At 42.1% G+C, this 15,999-nt stretch overlaps 1 protein-coding gene across 1 annotated transcript in view; it reads left to right on the top strand.

The window, feature by feature from the left end:
- The first annotated feature begins 1,126 nt into the window (after positions 1-1,126).
- SMIM19 (small integral membrane protein 19) overlaps positions 1,127-15,999 on the top strand; it is an 83,022-nt gene continuing 68,149 nt past the window's right edge. Inside the window, exons 1-3 of the mRNA XM_045286709.1 lie at positions 1,127-1,227; positions 3,993-4,114; positions 7,140-7,264. Of these exons, the coding sequence (XP_045142644.1) occupies positions 4,002-4,114; positions 7,140-7,264 (238 nt within the window). The 5' untranslated portion in view covers positions 1,127-1,227; positions 3,993-4,001. The remainder of the gene's footprint in view (positions 1,228-3,992; positions 4,115-7,139; positions 7,265-15,999) is intronic.

Raw genomic sequence — 15,999 nt, 5'->3', positions numbered from 1 at the left:
CAGCCCCATCCCTCGGCCGCGCCCACCGGGGGCGACACTGTTGGGGCGGGAGTGTTTCAGGCGGACTCACGCGCCACCGTCGAGCGGCGGGAATGTGGAAGCTCTCCTGCCCGCCCGGCCACTTCCTGCCAGAGGATTCGATTTTATTCCCGCACCGCTTGCTTCTTCCCGTGAAGGAGCAGGGCTCACCGGAAAGGTGGCGCTTCTGAGTGAAAGTCCAGCTTAGGGAATTTAGATGTGTGTGACAACCCTGCTCGTCCACTTCCTTCCCTGAGTGACTTTAGGCAAGTTATAGAAACCTTTCGCCTCCCCGCCCCGTTTATTCCATAAAGTGGAGCCTTTATACTTCCTATAGGGTTGATTTGGCAAGGGAATACGTGGTCAGCCCAGCACAGCCTTCAAATGTTGGCTAAAGGCCTTTTAGCTTGTGCTCTTCAAATTCAGGCACCCTGCCCTTTAATTTTTCAGAAGACAGAAAAGTAAAATCACACTCAACTAATGCAGTGGTCTTTGTTGTGAGAATTATAAACCAAACTCACTGCCACCCAGCAGGTTCCACCCCACAGGGGTCCTAGAACTGTTCCCTGGGGTTTTTGAGGCTGCAAATATTTACATGAGCAGACAGCCTCATCCTTATTGCTGACCTTGAGATTAGCCCCCAAAGATAAAACAGGAGGCCACCAGGGCTCCCTTATAAGGGGTTATAGAACTGTATTTGTAAAAACTCTGTTTTCACACCAGGCAACAATTCGTGACCCTCAAAAGTCATAAGTCTTCAGTCAGTCAGATCTGAATTTCTATCGGAAAATCACAAAGATTGAAATGAAAGACAAAAGTGATGACATTAAGGCATGATTATAAATTTTGAAACTGCCTGGGCATGGTCTCAGGGACCCCAAATCAGGAAGCTAGTTTTAAATATTTACAATACAGTTACTTGACCCATAGAAAATGTGTCCTAGTTAATCAACCTAAAGGTTAACCTGAAGTAAGCCTTAGCTGCCATATTTCGGCAACTTTCTCTAAGGCAATCCATGTTAATTGGGACTTAGTTCGGCCCATCCTAGCACCTCCTTACTGAAAGAGTCATTTCAAAGGTTACTTTACATAAACAGATATGTGAGAAGAGGTCACTTGTCTCCAAAGAGCCCAGAGTGACACTCCAAGCACATGACTGGCTCTATTGGAAAATCTGCTGGAACATTAACTTACCAGGAATGAGCCACTGTAAGTAAGGCCCCTGGGTATTTTGCTTTCGTCCTGGCTGTGGTGGTTTCAGGGACAATTCACCTGGTGTACCTGTGTACCTCGGTGAGACTGGTGTACTGGGATGGCCATGGGCCAGGCCACACGTGGGCTCTGGTCTGCTCTGCGACCAGGCTAGACCATTCTGTAGTCCTGGCAGCTTTAAAAACTTACACCGTTGGGAGGATAGGCAAGGCTTATCCTTGGAGCAAACCTTTCACAACTGCACCACTAAAAATAGCTCAAGTGCGTGTCCCTGGAACGGTAGAACAGTAGTGTCATTGCATCCTGATGATGTTGTATAATGTATGTTGTGTAATTCACTTTAAAAGTTTATCTTTCTGGGTTGACAATAATTGGAAGCTCTTCGGTAAATAAAATTAAGAATGTCATCTTTGTAGAAGGCGGAAGTGACCGTACACCATTTTCTGAGTGGCACATGACAGATTTGTGGAACACCGGAAAGGAAGAACTGAACCTGGCTTAGATCAATAAACAGGGTGACAACCCGTTTCTGATTTGTCCGATGAATGGCACCTGCAAAGAGGCTAGCGGCCATAGCTCCCTTGGTCTGCTTCCTCCCCGGTCTGTTGATGGTTCCCAAACCCGAGAGCTGCTGCCTTTGCTGACTCATTGCCCCACTCTTTCAGCAGTGTGTCAGGTCAGACCTCTAAAGCCATCATGCTTGGTCGTTACTGTACATTTCTGCCTTGACAAAGTTCTAGATGCCATAAATCTTAAAGGCAGTGATAGTCTCCAAAAGTTAGCATAAGCCATGATGTTACATGACATTCTGAGACACTCCAAAGTTTGGTTTGTAAGGAATAAGAAGCGAAATGGCATATTCCAAATGCCCCTGTGGCTCTCACTCTCCTTCGTGCCCACCCCACAAAAGCCATCCATAGGCAGTCTTTAATATTTAGGAACCGGGTAATAGTCTTAACAATTAAGTCATGCTTCAAACTCACGTTTATCGATTTGTATCCTTGTGGATGCTATTTTCAGAGCTCCTCAGCTCACTGTCACCGGACCAGTCCTTTTATCCCCCAGGCACCAGTTGGTGTTTCAGATGACCTGCTCTTGTCCCCAGTGCCCAGAGTTGGCATGCTACAGTAGGTCCCCAAACTTCTGACCAAGTCTTTCCATGTCAGAAGGAGAGCATTGCCACCTGGCTCAGGAGCAGACCTGTGGAGAACTTTCATTCATTCTATAGACAGAAGCAAGCTCTAAGAAACTTGACAACAGGCTCTGCCTTTAATACAGATTCAACTTTCTGAGCCAACTCTTCGTCTGGGAACCATTTTGGAGGCTCACGGGACAGGCGGCAAGATATTCCAGTGAGATTTCAGCAATGTCTTTATTGCTGTAGGCAGCCAAAGGTGGGGGTGTGTGTGTCCGTGTGTTGCAAAACAACTTGGATGTTCCAGATATTTGTTCTTGGTATTAGAAAATGACTGCCTTGTTCTTAGAAGTGACAGCGTGGCACTTTCCTATTACTCCCTATGTTTTTCTCCTCTCGAGAGAGTCTAACATGACCCTTCTGGATGTCTTTCAGATATAAGGTCTCCCCACTGTTCCTTCCTTTAGATTTATGTACCTTTTATGTTCAACACTACAAAAGAGCTTCCTCTCAGGGAAAATTCAATTAACTTCTCAAACACAAATATGCAATCCTGACACTTATAACTTATTATCTGATAGACTTGCCATTATATTACCACTGTTACTTTGTGTGGGAATGTCCAAAGAATGCATTTCTTTGACCTAGAAATCATAGCTGTGTAAATAGCAAAAAGTAACTTTTTAATCCCAGAGCTTCTTTCAATCAAATTAGGCCAGAAAGCCAAAGCTAGATAAAGCTCCCCATCCTGGCAAGCACGTCTTTTGAAGACTGCTGTATGGTGCGCTGGTGGTGCAGTAGTTATGAGATGGGCTTTGATCTGCATGGTTGGCAGTTCAAATCCACCAGCAGCTCCGTGGGAGAAAGGTTGGCCTTCTACTCTGTGACCAGACGTCCTGCTTTTGGCGGGACAGTCCCGATTTTTGGAAAGAATGCATGACAAGCTAGGGAACGGTTTATTTGGTCCATATAGACCAAATTTTTAATCAAGACCCCCCCCCCCCCCACCGGTCAATCAATGGTGTCCCGCTTTAAATCTGGTCACCTTATTCTGCTCCCATAAGCAGGTACAGTCCCAGAAACCCGCAGAAGGTCACCGAGAGTCAGCATTGACTCCATGGAAGGGAGTTGCTTTGTGTCACGAGTGCAGCATCTTCCCCTTCGCATCACAGCCCAGGGCTTGGGTCCCAGTTATTAGGGATTCTGTTGTTCTCGTCTCTTTGGGATGGTTACAGTTTGGAAGGTGGGCCCTGACAGTTCAGCTTATACCCTTTTAAGAACAGGATGCTTTTAGTCCTGAGTTTTAACCCTTGCAGCAGAGCTGTACTGTTTCAAAGTGAAAAACCAATACCCTGACTGCCTCGCTCACTGGCTGGCCAACTTTCTCTTAAAGGGACAGACCGAACATATTTCCAGTTTGGTGAACAAAGAGGCAAAATTGAAGGCATCATAAAGATTTTTATAAAAGCATCAAATATATATCCCTTTCAAAATGGAAAAACCTCCCTTGGCCTGGGAGTCACACACATAAAAAACGGTGGCAGGCTGGGTTTAACTTGCCAACACTTCTCCAGGTGGTGTATGATCGCTCATTGAAAGTAGGCCTGCTTTCTCTTCTCTCTTGCAGCACGGAGTGATGGGTGATGACGGTTCCATTGACTACACGGTTCACGAAGCCTGGAACGAAGCCACCAATGTGTACTTGATAGTCATCCTTGTTAGTTTTGGTCTCTTCATGTATGCCAAGAGGTAAATTTTGGAACATCAGGGTAGATAAGAAATTGAGCCTTCAAAACACTCGTATGTGGTGATGGTGATTTTCATTTTAATTGAATTCTAGAAAACATTACCATCAAGACATTTGCCTCCCTGAGGGCCAGGCTCTGGCTTTTTAAACCTCCTTGTGGCTGTAAGAGATGAAGGCTTATTGGATGCAGCTCTTCACGTCTTCTGCTTCTAACTACCAACTTTGTCATTTCTAACAGAACTCAATCAGGCCACTTGGTTCCATGTCCCCTTTAAATGAGTACATTTTAAAAGTAGGCTTTATGTTTTAGTAGGTTTACCAGGAAATGTCCCCCAGAATGTCCCCTCCAGGCTGCTCATGGCGTCTCCTATTAAAATCCCGCATTCCGGCAATACATTTGTCATAATTGATGAACCAACATTGAGACATTCTTTTTAGTGCCAGTCCAGAGTTTACATCAGGGTTCACTCTGTGTGATACATTCTGATTAACAAAAATGTACAGCCCCACAACAAAGCCCACATGGAAGAAGCACACCAGCCTGTATGATCACAAGTTATAGACGGGATAAGGTATCAGGCATCAGAAGACCCAAAACAAAAACATATATATTGATGCAAATGGTGGGGGTATGAGTGGAGACCCAAAGCCCATCTGTAGACAATTGGGCATTCCCTCACAGAAGGGTCACAAGGAAGGAACTGGTCAACCAGGGTGCAGCATAGCACCGACAGAACACACAACATACCACTAGTTCTTTAATGCTCACCGCTACCCCCCCCACACACTATCATGACCCCAGGTCTACCTTTCAAATCCAGCTAGACCAGAGTATGTACACTGGCAGATAAGAGCTCTCGACACATGGAATCCAGGACAGGTAAACCCCTCAGAAACAGCAATTGGAGTAGTGATATCACGAGGGGAGGGGAATGGTGAGGGGAGAAGGGGGAGAAACAGGGAACCAACTACAATGATCAGTGTATAAACCCCCACCCCACCCCAACCAGTGGGACGAACAATAATAACATGGGCAAAGGGAGACAGGTGGGTGATGTAAGATAAGAAAATAATAATGATTTGTAATTTATCAGGGTGGGAGGGTGGAGAAGGAAGAAAAATAAGTTGATACCAAGGGCTCAAACATAAAGAAAATATTTTAAAATGATGGCAACATATGTACAAATGTGCTTGCTACAATTGATGTATGGATTGTTATAAGAGTTCTAAGAGCCCCCAAGAAAATGATTTATTAAAAAATTTTTTAAATGTCCAACCCTAGAGATTTTCAGAGTCCTTGAGTGGAACTCAAGGTTAACCTGACACAGCTGTTAGTCAGAAGGTTGCAGGCTGAGTCCATGCAGCAGTGCCTCAGTAAAAAGGTCTAGCAATGTACTTCTGAAAAACTGGGCTTTGAGTAGCCTGTGGAGCACAGGTCTGCTCTGATACACATCGGGCCACCAGGAGCTGGACTCGCAGTGTGGCATCTGGGGGGAAAGGCAAGGGGTTTACAGATGGATATTGTCCCATGTCCAGCATTGTACTAGCACACAGAAAGATAGTCTCACTTACCTGAAAATGCCCAGTCCTCCACCAGTCCATCCCTTCTCTTGCCCCTGGGACTCTGGCAACCTCTGATCTTTTCATCATCTCCCTAGATTTGCCTTTCTCAAAATATCGTACAGTCGTACTCAAAAAGTCTGTAGCTTTTTTCAGACAGGCTTCTCCCCTTAGCAACAGAGAGTAGAGATTCCTCCATGGCTCTTCATAGCTTGGTAGCTGTGAGCACATTCAGCAATGCCCCTGAAACACCAAAGCATGAATTCCTGGCTGCTCGGTGAGTTCCTGTTTGCTGCTTGCCAGTTTTCCCTTCTGTTTGGTGGGCACAGCTGTATCAGAACACTTAATAAACAGTATGAGTATTAGCCGCCTAGTCTATCCAATCCACAAAAGACTAAGTTCCTTGAGAACGATACCCTTGCCTTTGAACTTTGTGTCCCTGGTGTATAATGTAGTATAAGTCCTCAATAAATATTTCCTCAGCCATTGAACTACTGACTACCTTAATTCCAGATGTTGTAGCTTAATTTAACTGCTGCTTTCCACACCCCTAGGCTCCTTTCTCCAAAGTGGTTTTTAGAAAGGGGCCAAAAGCAGGATGTTTTAAGAAGAAAAACGGTATTAATTGGACTGGGCTGGTCTGTTCAAGGTGTCTTCTACCAAGGTTATTTTTTAAAGGGATTAAGCAGTAAAAGAAAATTGGTAATCCAACAATAATTTGACCTGTTCAGAGTTCCGCCTTCGCTTATACATGTATGCTCACCCTTCCCCATGTGGTATACCTAGGCAGTAGGACCAGTGGCTGCCTGGGCTCTGCATGAGTGTGTCCAGAACGTGGTGTGTGTGTGTGTGTGTGTGTGTGTGTGTGTGTGTGTGTGTATTAAGGCTCTCCTATTTTCACTGGTTCATTTGCAGGTATTCACTTGTCTCTAAAATTAGCCACTTCTCCCTGTCTCATTTGAAAAGTAGAGGCACCCTCTTCTTGAATTTTAACAAGATGGCCCTATTAAGGTCATGCTATTGTATTTAAGACATATGCTTAAAAAAAAAAAGGAAAATATGCTCATTCATTATTTTCCAAAATTAAGGTCTGCTGATTTTTTGGCTTCTTCACTAACCCAGTAAATTGGCTCTATGTAGATGATATGAAAGGGAAGAAAAACCAGATGTCTTTTTGTTTGTGCATCTTTCCACATGGTGTTTGGATTTGGGGGTGAGGGTGGGGACAGGTGACAGACCCAACAGAAGTACTTCATCTTGTAGCAAATGGATGCTTCTGCTTACCATTTTACTTTTTAGTGAAAGAATACTTGAGCCACAGAAACATCTCACAAAGGAAAAATAGAAGGCAGGCTTATTGTCATGAAAGTTCTTTTAATGTAACTTTTGATTACTGCAATCATATAATAATTACAGTCCCATAGACATCACTACCAACCTCAGTTCTGCATGGATTTTGTGCTTTAGGAATAAAAGAAAAATTATGAGGATATTCAGCGTCCCACCTACAGCAGAAACTTTGTCAGAACCCAACTTTTATGACACCATCAGCAAAATTCGTTTAAGACAGCAATTGGAAATGTATTCCATCTGTAAGTATATTCTGTACTGATAAATATGCATGTGTGTATGTATATGTATGTGTGTGTGTGTATATATATATATATATAGCTATGTTTTATATACATATCCCCCACAACAAACTCACATAATCAAGTCTGACTCATAGTGACCCTATAGGACAGAATAGAACTGCCCTGTGGTTTTGAGATGGTAACTTTGTAATGGAGTAGAAAGCTCCATTATTTAAATTAGATTTTTTTTTGGTTGAAATTGAATCATGTTAGCAAAAGGTTAAAATAAATAGGACTGAAAATTGTGTTCTTCCAATGGTTAACACAATGCCAGCAAAGGTAGATTGCTCATGAAGTTAATGCTTTTTGGACCCTTTGCTTGTTCAGGACTCTGTAGGCCCTGAGAAGGACAATAACCATATGGCCACATCATATTTTTATAAATTTTGCAAACAGGTATTTTAATGATGGTCAATTAAGACTGCCATCTCTTCCCACTCCATTCTCTCCTTTTTGGTACTTCTCCTTGTGTTGGGTGGTATTGAAGTAGCTGAAAGAATTTGGGGGATCTGAATTAAACAGAAGTTGAATGAGAATCATGTTTAGATTGGATTGTATTTGATTTGTGAGACTTACCGTTACTTCTATTTTAATTATTGCAAGCCAAAGCAGTTTGGAAGTGACTTTCAGGAGTTTGGCATTGTGAACTAAGTGCCAAGGCTAGAGGTCATAATGCAGAATTAATATTCCTGATTTCCCTGGTGGTTTGCTGGGCTGTTAACCACAAGGTCTGCAGTTTGAAACCACCAGGATATAGTGAAGGCTTTCTCCTCCCGTCAAGATTTACAGTCAAATCAAAGGACACATTGTATTGCGCAAATCTGTTGAATATCTACTTAAAGAATGAAAAGGCAAATATGTTACTTTCAAGATTAAGGTGTACCTCACCCAAGCCATGATATATACAGTCACCTCATCTGTGTGGGAAAGTAGGACAAGGAATAAGGAAGACTGCAGAAGAATATCGAAAGAACTATGTATGGCCGGAAGACTGAACAAATCTGGCTTAAAAGAAGTACAGCCCAGACAAGAGCTGGAAACACAGGGATCCAGCACAGAGAAACCCCTCAGGACCAATAATGAGAGCAGCCATACCAGGAGGGAAAGGGGAAGGTCGGAGGAGGGCAGGGTGGGAGGAGTAAAGTGGAACCGATCACAATGGTCAACATATAAACCCCTCCCAGGGGGACGAACAACAGAAAAGTGGGTGAAGGAAAGCAGCAGTCAGTGTAAGACATGACAAAATAATAATTTATTAGATTTTCTTTCAAAAAAGTTGAAATGTTGACTGATGACACACCTCATTCTGGACATCCGTCAACTTCCCAAATGGACAAAAATGTTGACAAAATGCATGCAGTTGTGCTTGAAGACCAGCAACAGACCATTTAAGAAATGGGGGAGTTAACTGGACTATCTTAGAGCTCAGTTCAATGAATTTTAATGGAAGGTTTGGGAAGGAGAAGGGTCGCTGTGAAATTTGTGCCTTGGGTTCTGACTGCCCAGGAAGAAGAGTGGCAAGTGGAAGCAAGTTGTGCTTTGAAAGAACAGCTCTGAAGCAACCCAGACTGTTTTTCTAAGGTCATTCCTGGTGATGAGAAATGGTGCTATTCTGAAAGCAAACATCAGTCAAGCCAGTGGAAGATACCATTGTCGCCTTGCCCCCCCAAAAGTGAAATCAAAGATCAAGACAGTGTTCATGGAGATAGTGCATTTGGAGTTCATTCTATGAGGTCACACTATTAAGTTTTCTATTTACAGGTTATGAAAAGATTACGCAACAGTGTGTCACAAAAAGGCCTGATTTGTGCCAGATGGAGGACTGGTTTTGCCATCACAACAATGCACCTGCTCACACAACCATCTCAATGCACCGGTTTTTGGTTAAAAAAAACCAACAGCATGCTTCTCTTGCCCCACGCACCTCACTCACCTGACCTCACTCCCTGCAACTTCTTTTTGTTTCCGCGAATGACGAGGGACATGAAAGGACAGCAATTTAATGATTTGGAATAGGTGAAGAAAAAACGAGGGAGGTGCTGTCAGCCATCTCAAATTTATAAATTATCAAGGGTTCATGAGGGAGGAAGTGGTCTGTTCAGGGGAAACGAGCCGATACCAAGGGCTCAAGTAGAAAGAAAATGTTTTGAAAATGATGAGGGCAACAGATGTACAAATGTGCTTGACACAATGGATGGGTATATGGATTGCAATAAGACCTGTCAGAGCTCCCAATAAAATGACTTAACAAAAGAAGTACAGCTACAATGCTCCTGAAACAAAGATGGCAAGACTTCCTCTGACAGACTTTGGACACGTTATCAGGCTGGACCAGTCCCTGGAGAAAGACATCGTGTGTTTGAGGGCAGCAGAAAATGGCAAAACTTTAATAAGATGAACGACACAGTAGGCGCTGTAGTGGCACAAACATAACAGTTTTGTTGATGGCACAGGATCAGGCAGTGTTTTGTCTTGTTTTACATAGAATCGCTGAGTTGAAAGTGTCTCAGCAGTTCCTAACAACAAAATTATTTAGTGAATAAGATTGCAATAACGTGGTTTTTGTAAAAGTTGCCACTGCTGTAAAACAACTATTCAGTAATATATATACAAGGGGGTACTCCGCTCCCCAAAAGGAATATCTTTTTTCAAAGCTGTATAATTAAATTGTTTTAGAAAACAACCTTAGCACCTTTACAGTACTCTCCATTATATTTAATACATCTGTCAAATCTGTGATTCCATTCTTGGAAACATTTTTCAAACTCAACAGTTTGGATGGCTGACCCAAACTCAAAGAACATTGAAAAGCAACACTACCTGAGTGCCTTAAATTGAAGAGTGCAGAATTTTGCGGAAAGGAGTGTTGCTTGTAAATGCTGTTGAGTCGGCTCTGATAGCAACCACACTGTGTACAACAGAAAGAAACACTGCCAGGTCCTGCACCGTCTTCACAATTGTTAAGTTTGAGCCAATGTTAAAGCCACTGTGTCCACTCATCCCCGTAAGGGTTCCTCTCTTTTTCACTGACCTTTACTTTGCCCTGCATGATGTCTTTTCCCACGGACTGGTCTCTCCTGGGGAAGGCTTAGAGCTATGGAAACTACCTTCAGAAGTGTGTAGACCTAGATGGAGAAACAAGGGCTTCGCCATCTAACATTTTATTTAATAAAGGTTTCTGTGATTTTTAGCAATACTTTCTTATTTGCCCTTGTGTATAATTTACAATTTTAAGCCTACCATAGGTTTTTTTTCTTTTTGATGAGAACAACATTAAAAAAAAGAACCCATGTCAGAATCAGTGCATATGGAGTGTGTGTCACAATTTCTGTTGCCTGCATCACCAAGTACCATAAATTTTGTGCCTGAAAGCAGCACCCATTTTTAAACTCTTAAATTCTATAGAATTTCTGTAGAATACAATAACATTCACTGACAGTTAAACGCCGTATAAGGTTTCACTGGACAAAAACCAAGCTGCTTGCAGTAGGTGTTTGTGTTTCTTTCTGGAGGCTCTGGGGCAGAGTCCGTTTCATGGTTCCATTCTCAAGAGATGGCCTGTATTCCTTGGCTGGTGCCCTCTTCCTCCATCATCAAAGCTAGCAGCATTGTAGCTTTCTGTTTTCCCATATTCACATTTCTTTCTGAACTCAGCAGGGAAAGGTTTTATTGTTGCTGTTGTTTTTGCCGAAACCGTTTTATTGGGACTAATACAGATATCATTACATAGTTCAATCACATCAAGCAGTCTTGTTCAATCGCGTCCACAGTCAGTTTCAAAACATTTTCTTCCTTCTTGAACTCCTTGATCTCAGCTCCTTTACTGTCCCCCACCCCCAGGAGCCCTTGTTCTACATGCTGTCTCTATAGGTTCCACCATGCCTGGATTTCGTATTCTAAAAACCAGAATAGCATATAACAAAAATTCAAGAGGGTTACCCAATAACAAAATACATCTGAGATAAACCCCAATATGGGGTTGCGGGGGACCACCACAGAAAATGTTGTAAACCACGTCAGGCCCAACATGCATCAGGGGAGGGATCAAGTGACAGGGTTTTAACCATTCAAGTCAGATTTATCATGTTGATCTCTTACAGTCATCTCCCCAATGCACTCTGTTTTGTAACCAATTTCTCCCCATCCCTCCATTATGGATAGAGGGAAATCACCGAATCTTACTTCCTGTGTAGACCTCACAAATGTATCCTGGGCTTCCACTGTCTTCCACACATATAGCCTTCTGCAAACCAGAATCTCACAATTTAGGTTTTGATATTCTTCCCTCTCCTTGGGTCACAGATGTCGGTGCGCTTCTTCCATGTCGACTGAGTTGACATCTCACTTAAATGGCTGCTTGTTTGGAAACTACCATATAAGACCCCACATGCTATTTTATCTGATGTCCGGGCACCATCTGATTTCTTCACCACACTTGCTATAACACCCCTATCTTCTGTGTTCTCTTCCTAAGGGCGAGTATCGAGCAGGGCCATGACGTAAGAACTGATTGTTCTTAAATTGGAGCTAGAATTTAGTGTGAGCCCCAAACCCATTCCTGAATCTATGTTTTTTTATCTGCCTTTGACTCCCTTTAGAGACATCCTTGTTAATTTATGGTAGGGAATCTCATCAATCATTTCCCTGGAGCATAAAGACCTTCCATTAATTAGCTCCTGGCACTCATTTTTAAAACACTGTTGAGAGAGGGATATTGGATCAATGTTAGCTAACCACATAACACAATATCTGAATTATTCACTTGTACAGAATAAATCCTTACGTGGCCGGATGTTTTTTACACAAACAATGGGAGTTGTTTATCAGGGAGAGTTTACAATAATATTCACTGACATTGTCAATCACAGGTTTGCTGAAATAATATACATCTTAATAAAGCATATAGGGCATTGATGTAATAAGTCATCAATGATTGTCCCCCTACCAATAGTTCAATATACTTGGAATAGCTGTCTTCTGCTTCTTTAAAACCATGAATTTTCAGTCTTAAGTCCTCCAGTTGCAGGTGTGTGTTAGGCCGGATTGACTCAAGAAACAAGTCCAGTGACACTCATATGTGTAAGAGAAAACTTTATATCAAGAAGTATTGTATATTAGGAAAACAACCCAGCCCAGTCCAAATCAAGTCCATAAATCAATACTAGTCCATAAGTCCCTCTTCTGACTCATGCAGCCACATGCCATGATGCAGAAGAATGTAGGAAGATCACAGGCCAGTGGGTGAAAATTCTTGTGGATCAAATGGCGGTGGAATCGTCACACGGTTGACACAGGTCTCCGAGTGGCTTGCCCACCAGGAAGGTAAAACAGAGAGGAGAGAGTGGCCCACCTCCAGAGAGCCATTTATCTCTGTCACCTCCAAAGGAGGTCATCAAGCTGTGCCCCAGTGGACAGGCTAATCGCCCATATTTTCTTACAGGTGCCACGTTGGCACAAAAAATGATCACAGTGTGTTTGAGGTAGAGTCCAGTTTGCCTAGTGCAGTGGTTCTCAATCTGTGGGTTGTGACCCCTTTGGGGGTCAAATGAACTTTTCACAAGGGTCGCCTAAGACCATGGGAAACACATATTTCCCATGGTCTCAGGAACCAAAACACTGCTCCTCTATCCGTCTCCAGATGGTTCCACCCACATGCAGATACGCCCACATAGGAGGACCTGGCGTGAAGACTGTTACCCATGCTGCACCATGCTGCAACACAAAATTTCACTTATTTGTAATTAGAAGTAAATAGTTCACAATATATAATTACATAATGTTTTTTGTGATTAATCACTATGCTTTAATTATTTTCAATTTGTAACAATGAAAATACATCCTGTATATCAGATATTTATATTATGATTCATAGCAGTAGCAACATTACAGTGATCAAGTAGCAACGAACATAATTTTATGGGTGGGGGTCACCACCACAAGAGGACCTGTCTCAAAGGGTTACAGCATGAGGAAGGTTGAGAACCGCTGCCCTGGTGGAATTCCCAGATCAGATCCCTGTGGCGCGGCCATTGGAGCATGCTGTGTGCTTCTAAGATCCAGGTTCAGTGCCCCAGACATTCTTCTATGGCACTTGGCCTGCGTCCCCAGGGAGGGAAGAAAGATTTTAAGGACCGATGTAATTAGGTTGGTCCTACCCAGATAATCCAGGATAATCCTAAAATTGTTACCTTAATCACATCTTCAAATTGCCATTTGCAACCTAAAGTAATTTAGTCCCAGGTTCTGGGGATTCAGATATGAACACCTTGGAGAGGCCATTCCAAGTCTGAGTGGATGAATGGATTTGCATGGTTAATGCAGCCCAGTATACTGACTCACTCTTGGGGTTTGTGACATATCTTTTCCTGCCAAAGTCTGGCAGATCAAGAGGGAAGTGGGAAGCAAAATTATTTTTCTTCAAGCTTGCTTTCAAAGTTACAGACACTTCAGGCATCACACAATTTTGATCCACCCTGAATAACATAAACAAATAATATCTTTCTTTGGGCTGTTAAAATAGGAAAGATGAAAAGTTCTGAAACTAAGCAGTGAATGACATTCATCAAGATTTTAGCTTTCTGTTTTTTCTGGTTTCACGCTGACCTAGTTTTCTTCAATAGACATTTCTTGGAAGTAAAAAAAAGTATGGAATTGTATATCTAGTTTATATTGATGACATTTATGGTATAAGTTAAAATTTAGTCAAAATCCTCTTAGTGTGGGCAAAACCATTATTTTTAAGTTCTCTTAAGGTGGAAATAGTAAGAAGAAAAGATATACTAGAACAGTCATTTAATTTTAATGGCATTGTTAGTGATTATATTTTAAAGCTTCCAATAGTCTCTAGATGGTAAACAAATTAATGAAAGATATGTAGCAGTGTTGAGAAATTAGAAAAGAATAATAATTTCTTTATAAAAATAAAATTGTGAATTTGAAACTAATTCATTACTGAGAATTATGACTGTGATTTGGACACGTCCTCAGAAGGGATGAGTCCCTGGAAAAGGACCCCGTATTTGGTAAAGTCGAGGGTCAATGAGAAAGAGGAAAGCCGTCTGAGATGGATTGACACAGTGGCTCCCGCAATGGGCTCAAACATGACAACTGTAAGGGTGACACAGGACCGGGCAGTGTTTGTTCTGTTGCACATAGTTTCACTACGAATCAGAACCAAATTGATGGTGTCTAACAAGAACAGTAGGAATTACTATTTTGCAGTTTTATTAATTCTTACATTCTCTTTTAACAGCAAGGAAGTATGAGTATCAGCAGCCTCAAAACCAAGCTGACAGTGTGCAACTCTCAGTGGAGTGAAATCTCAGGACATGAGCAACATAAGGAACTGTGCTGAACAGTGTAGTAGCAAGCTGCTAATTCTATCTAATGACTAGCATTTTCTAGAACTCATGCCTCCATAAAATCATTGTACTTGCGACCTTTCCCAATTTTTTGATTATGTAGTTTTGTGTTTGTTTGTTTGTTGTAATTGAATCACCAAGTCATTTGTTACACAAATTCTGATGACTCCTAGGCTGTGCCCACAGACAACTCAACCGTGCCTAGGGAAGAAACCATGGCCAGGGACTGACAGTTATTTATACCTTGTGAAGAGCCCTGGTTTTTCTCAGGATACAATCAGACAAATATAAAATCACCTTTGGAAGTAAGAATTTAAGTTATGATGCCGCCTTGACTTGAAGGCTTTTGCAAAATTAAAAAAGAAAAACCCAGTCATTGAAATAAATTCTTAGATTGCATTCCATCATAAATAGAATATCAACAATGGGCAACTTTATGTTCTCATTGCTGCTGTTCACTCTGCGGTACCCTCCTGATTTCTTTGGAACTTGCACACAAGACTATCTCTCTCTACTTCATGACTTATCCCTTCTACTAATTTTAGAAGCTTTCTGTGACTGGATCTGTGGATGGCTCACACTTTTAAATGCTCGGCCGACTAGCTGCAAGGTTGGAGGTTTGACCCCACCCCGAGGCACCTTAGAAGACAGGCCTGCTTTTCTCCTTCTGAGATGTCATAGCCTTGGAAACCTATGGAGCAGTTCTGCTGAGCACACACATGGGGGTGCCAGGAACTGTAATTGACTTGAATACCACCAGCACAATTATAGTCACATGAGTTCGTTTGTCCCGCCCTTGATCTTCAGGTGGCTTTAGGACTTGAAAGACGTCTCTGTTTGGGTGTTGGCAGCTTGTTTTGTGGCAACATTACTATCACTTTAATATTTCTGCTTGGTTACTTATGCTCTGTATAATAAGCTTCTCTAAAGACTTAAATTTTTTTCACATTAAATAGAGGCTGGTTGGAGGTGATAGTGTGGACGTTCAACTAGCTGTGTAATTTTTAAAGATTGGGTTTAGAGTCAGCTGCCCTTAATTTTAAGAGTTATACTTGATAATCATTGCAAGTATGTACCATATATACTTGAGTATAAGCCTACTCAAATATCAGCCGAGGCACCTATTTTTTTTAAAAATAATCATTTTATTAGGGGTTCATACAACTCATCAAAATCCATACATACATCATTTGTGTCCAGCACATTAGTACATATGTTGACTTCATCATTCTCACAACACCTGCTTTCCACTTGAACCCTTGGTGTCAGCTCCTCATTTTCCCCCTCCCTCCACGCTCCCCCCTCCCCCTGAACCCTTGATAATTTATAAAT

The sequence above is a fragment of the Echinops telfairi genome, unplaced genomic scaffold (genome assembly GCF_000313985.2).
Source record: "Echinops telfairi isolate 266 unplaced genomic scaffold, ASM31398v2 ScPeMD7_9;HRSCAF=40, whole genome shotgun sequence".
NCBI lineage: Eukaryota > Metazoa > Chordata > Mammalia > Afrosoricida > Tenrecidae > Echinops > Echinops telfairi.
Note: the sequence above shows the minus strand (reverse complement) of the source record. Positions and strands in the feature narration are given on the sequence as shown.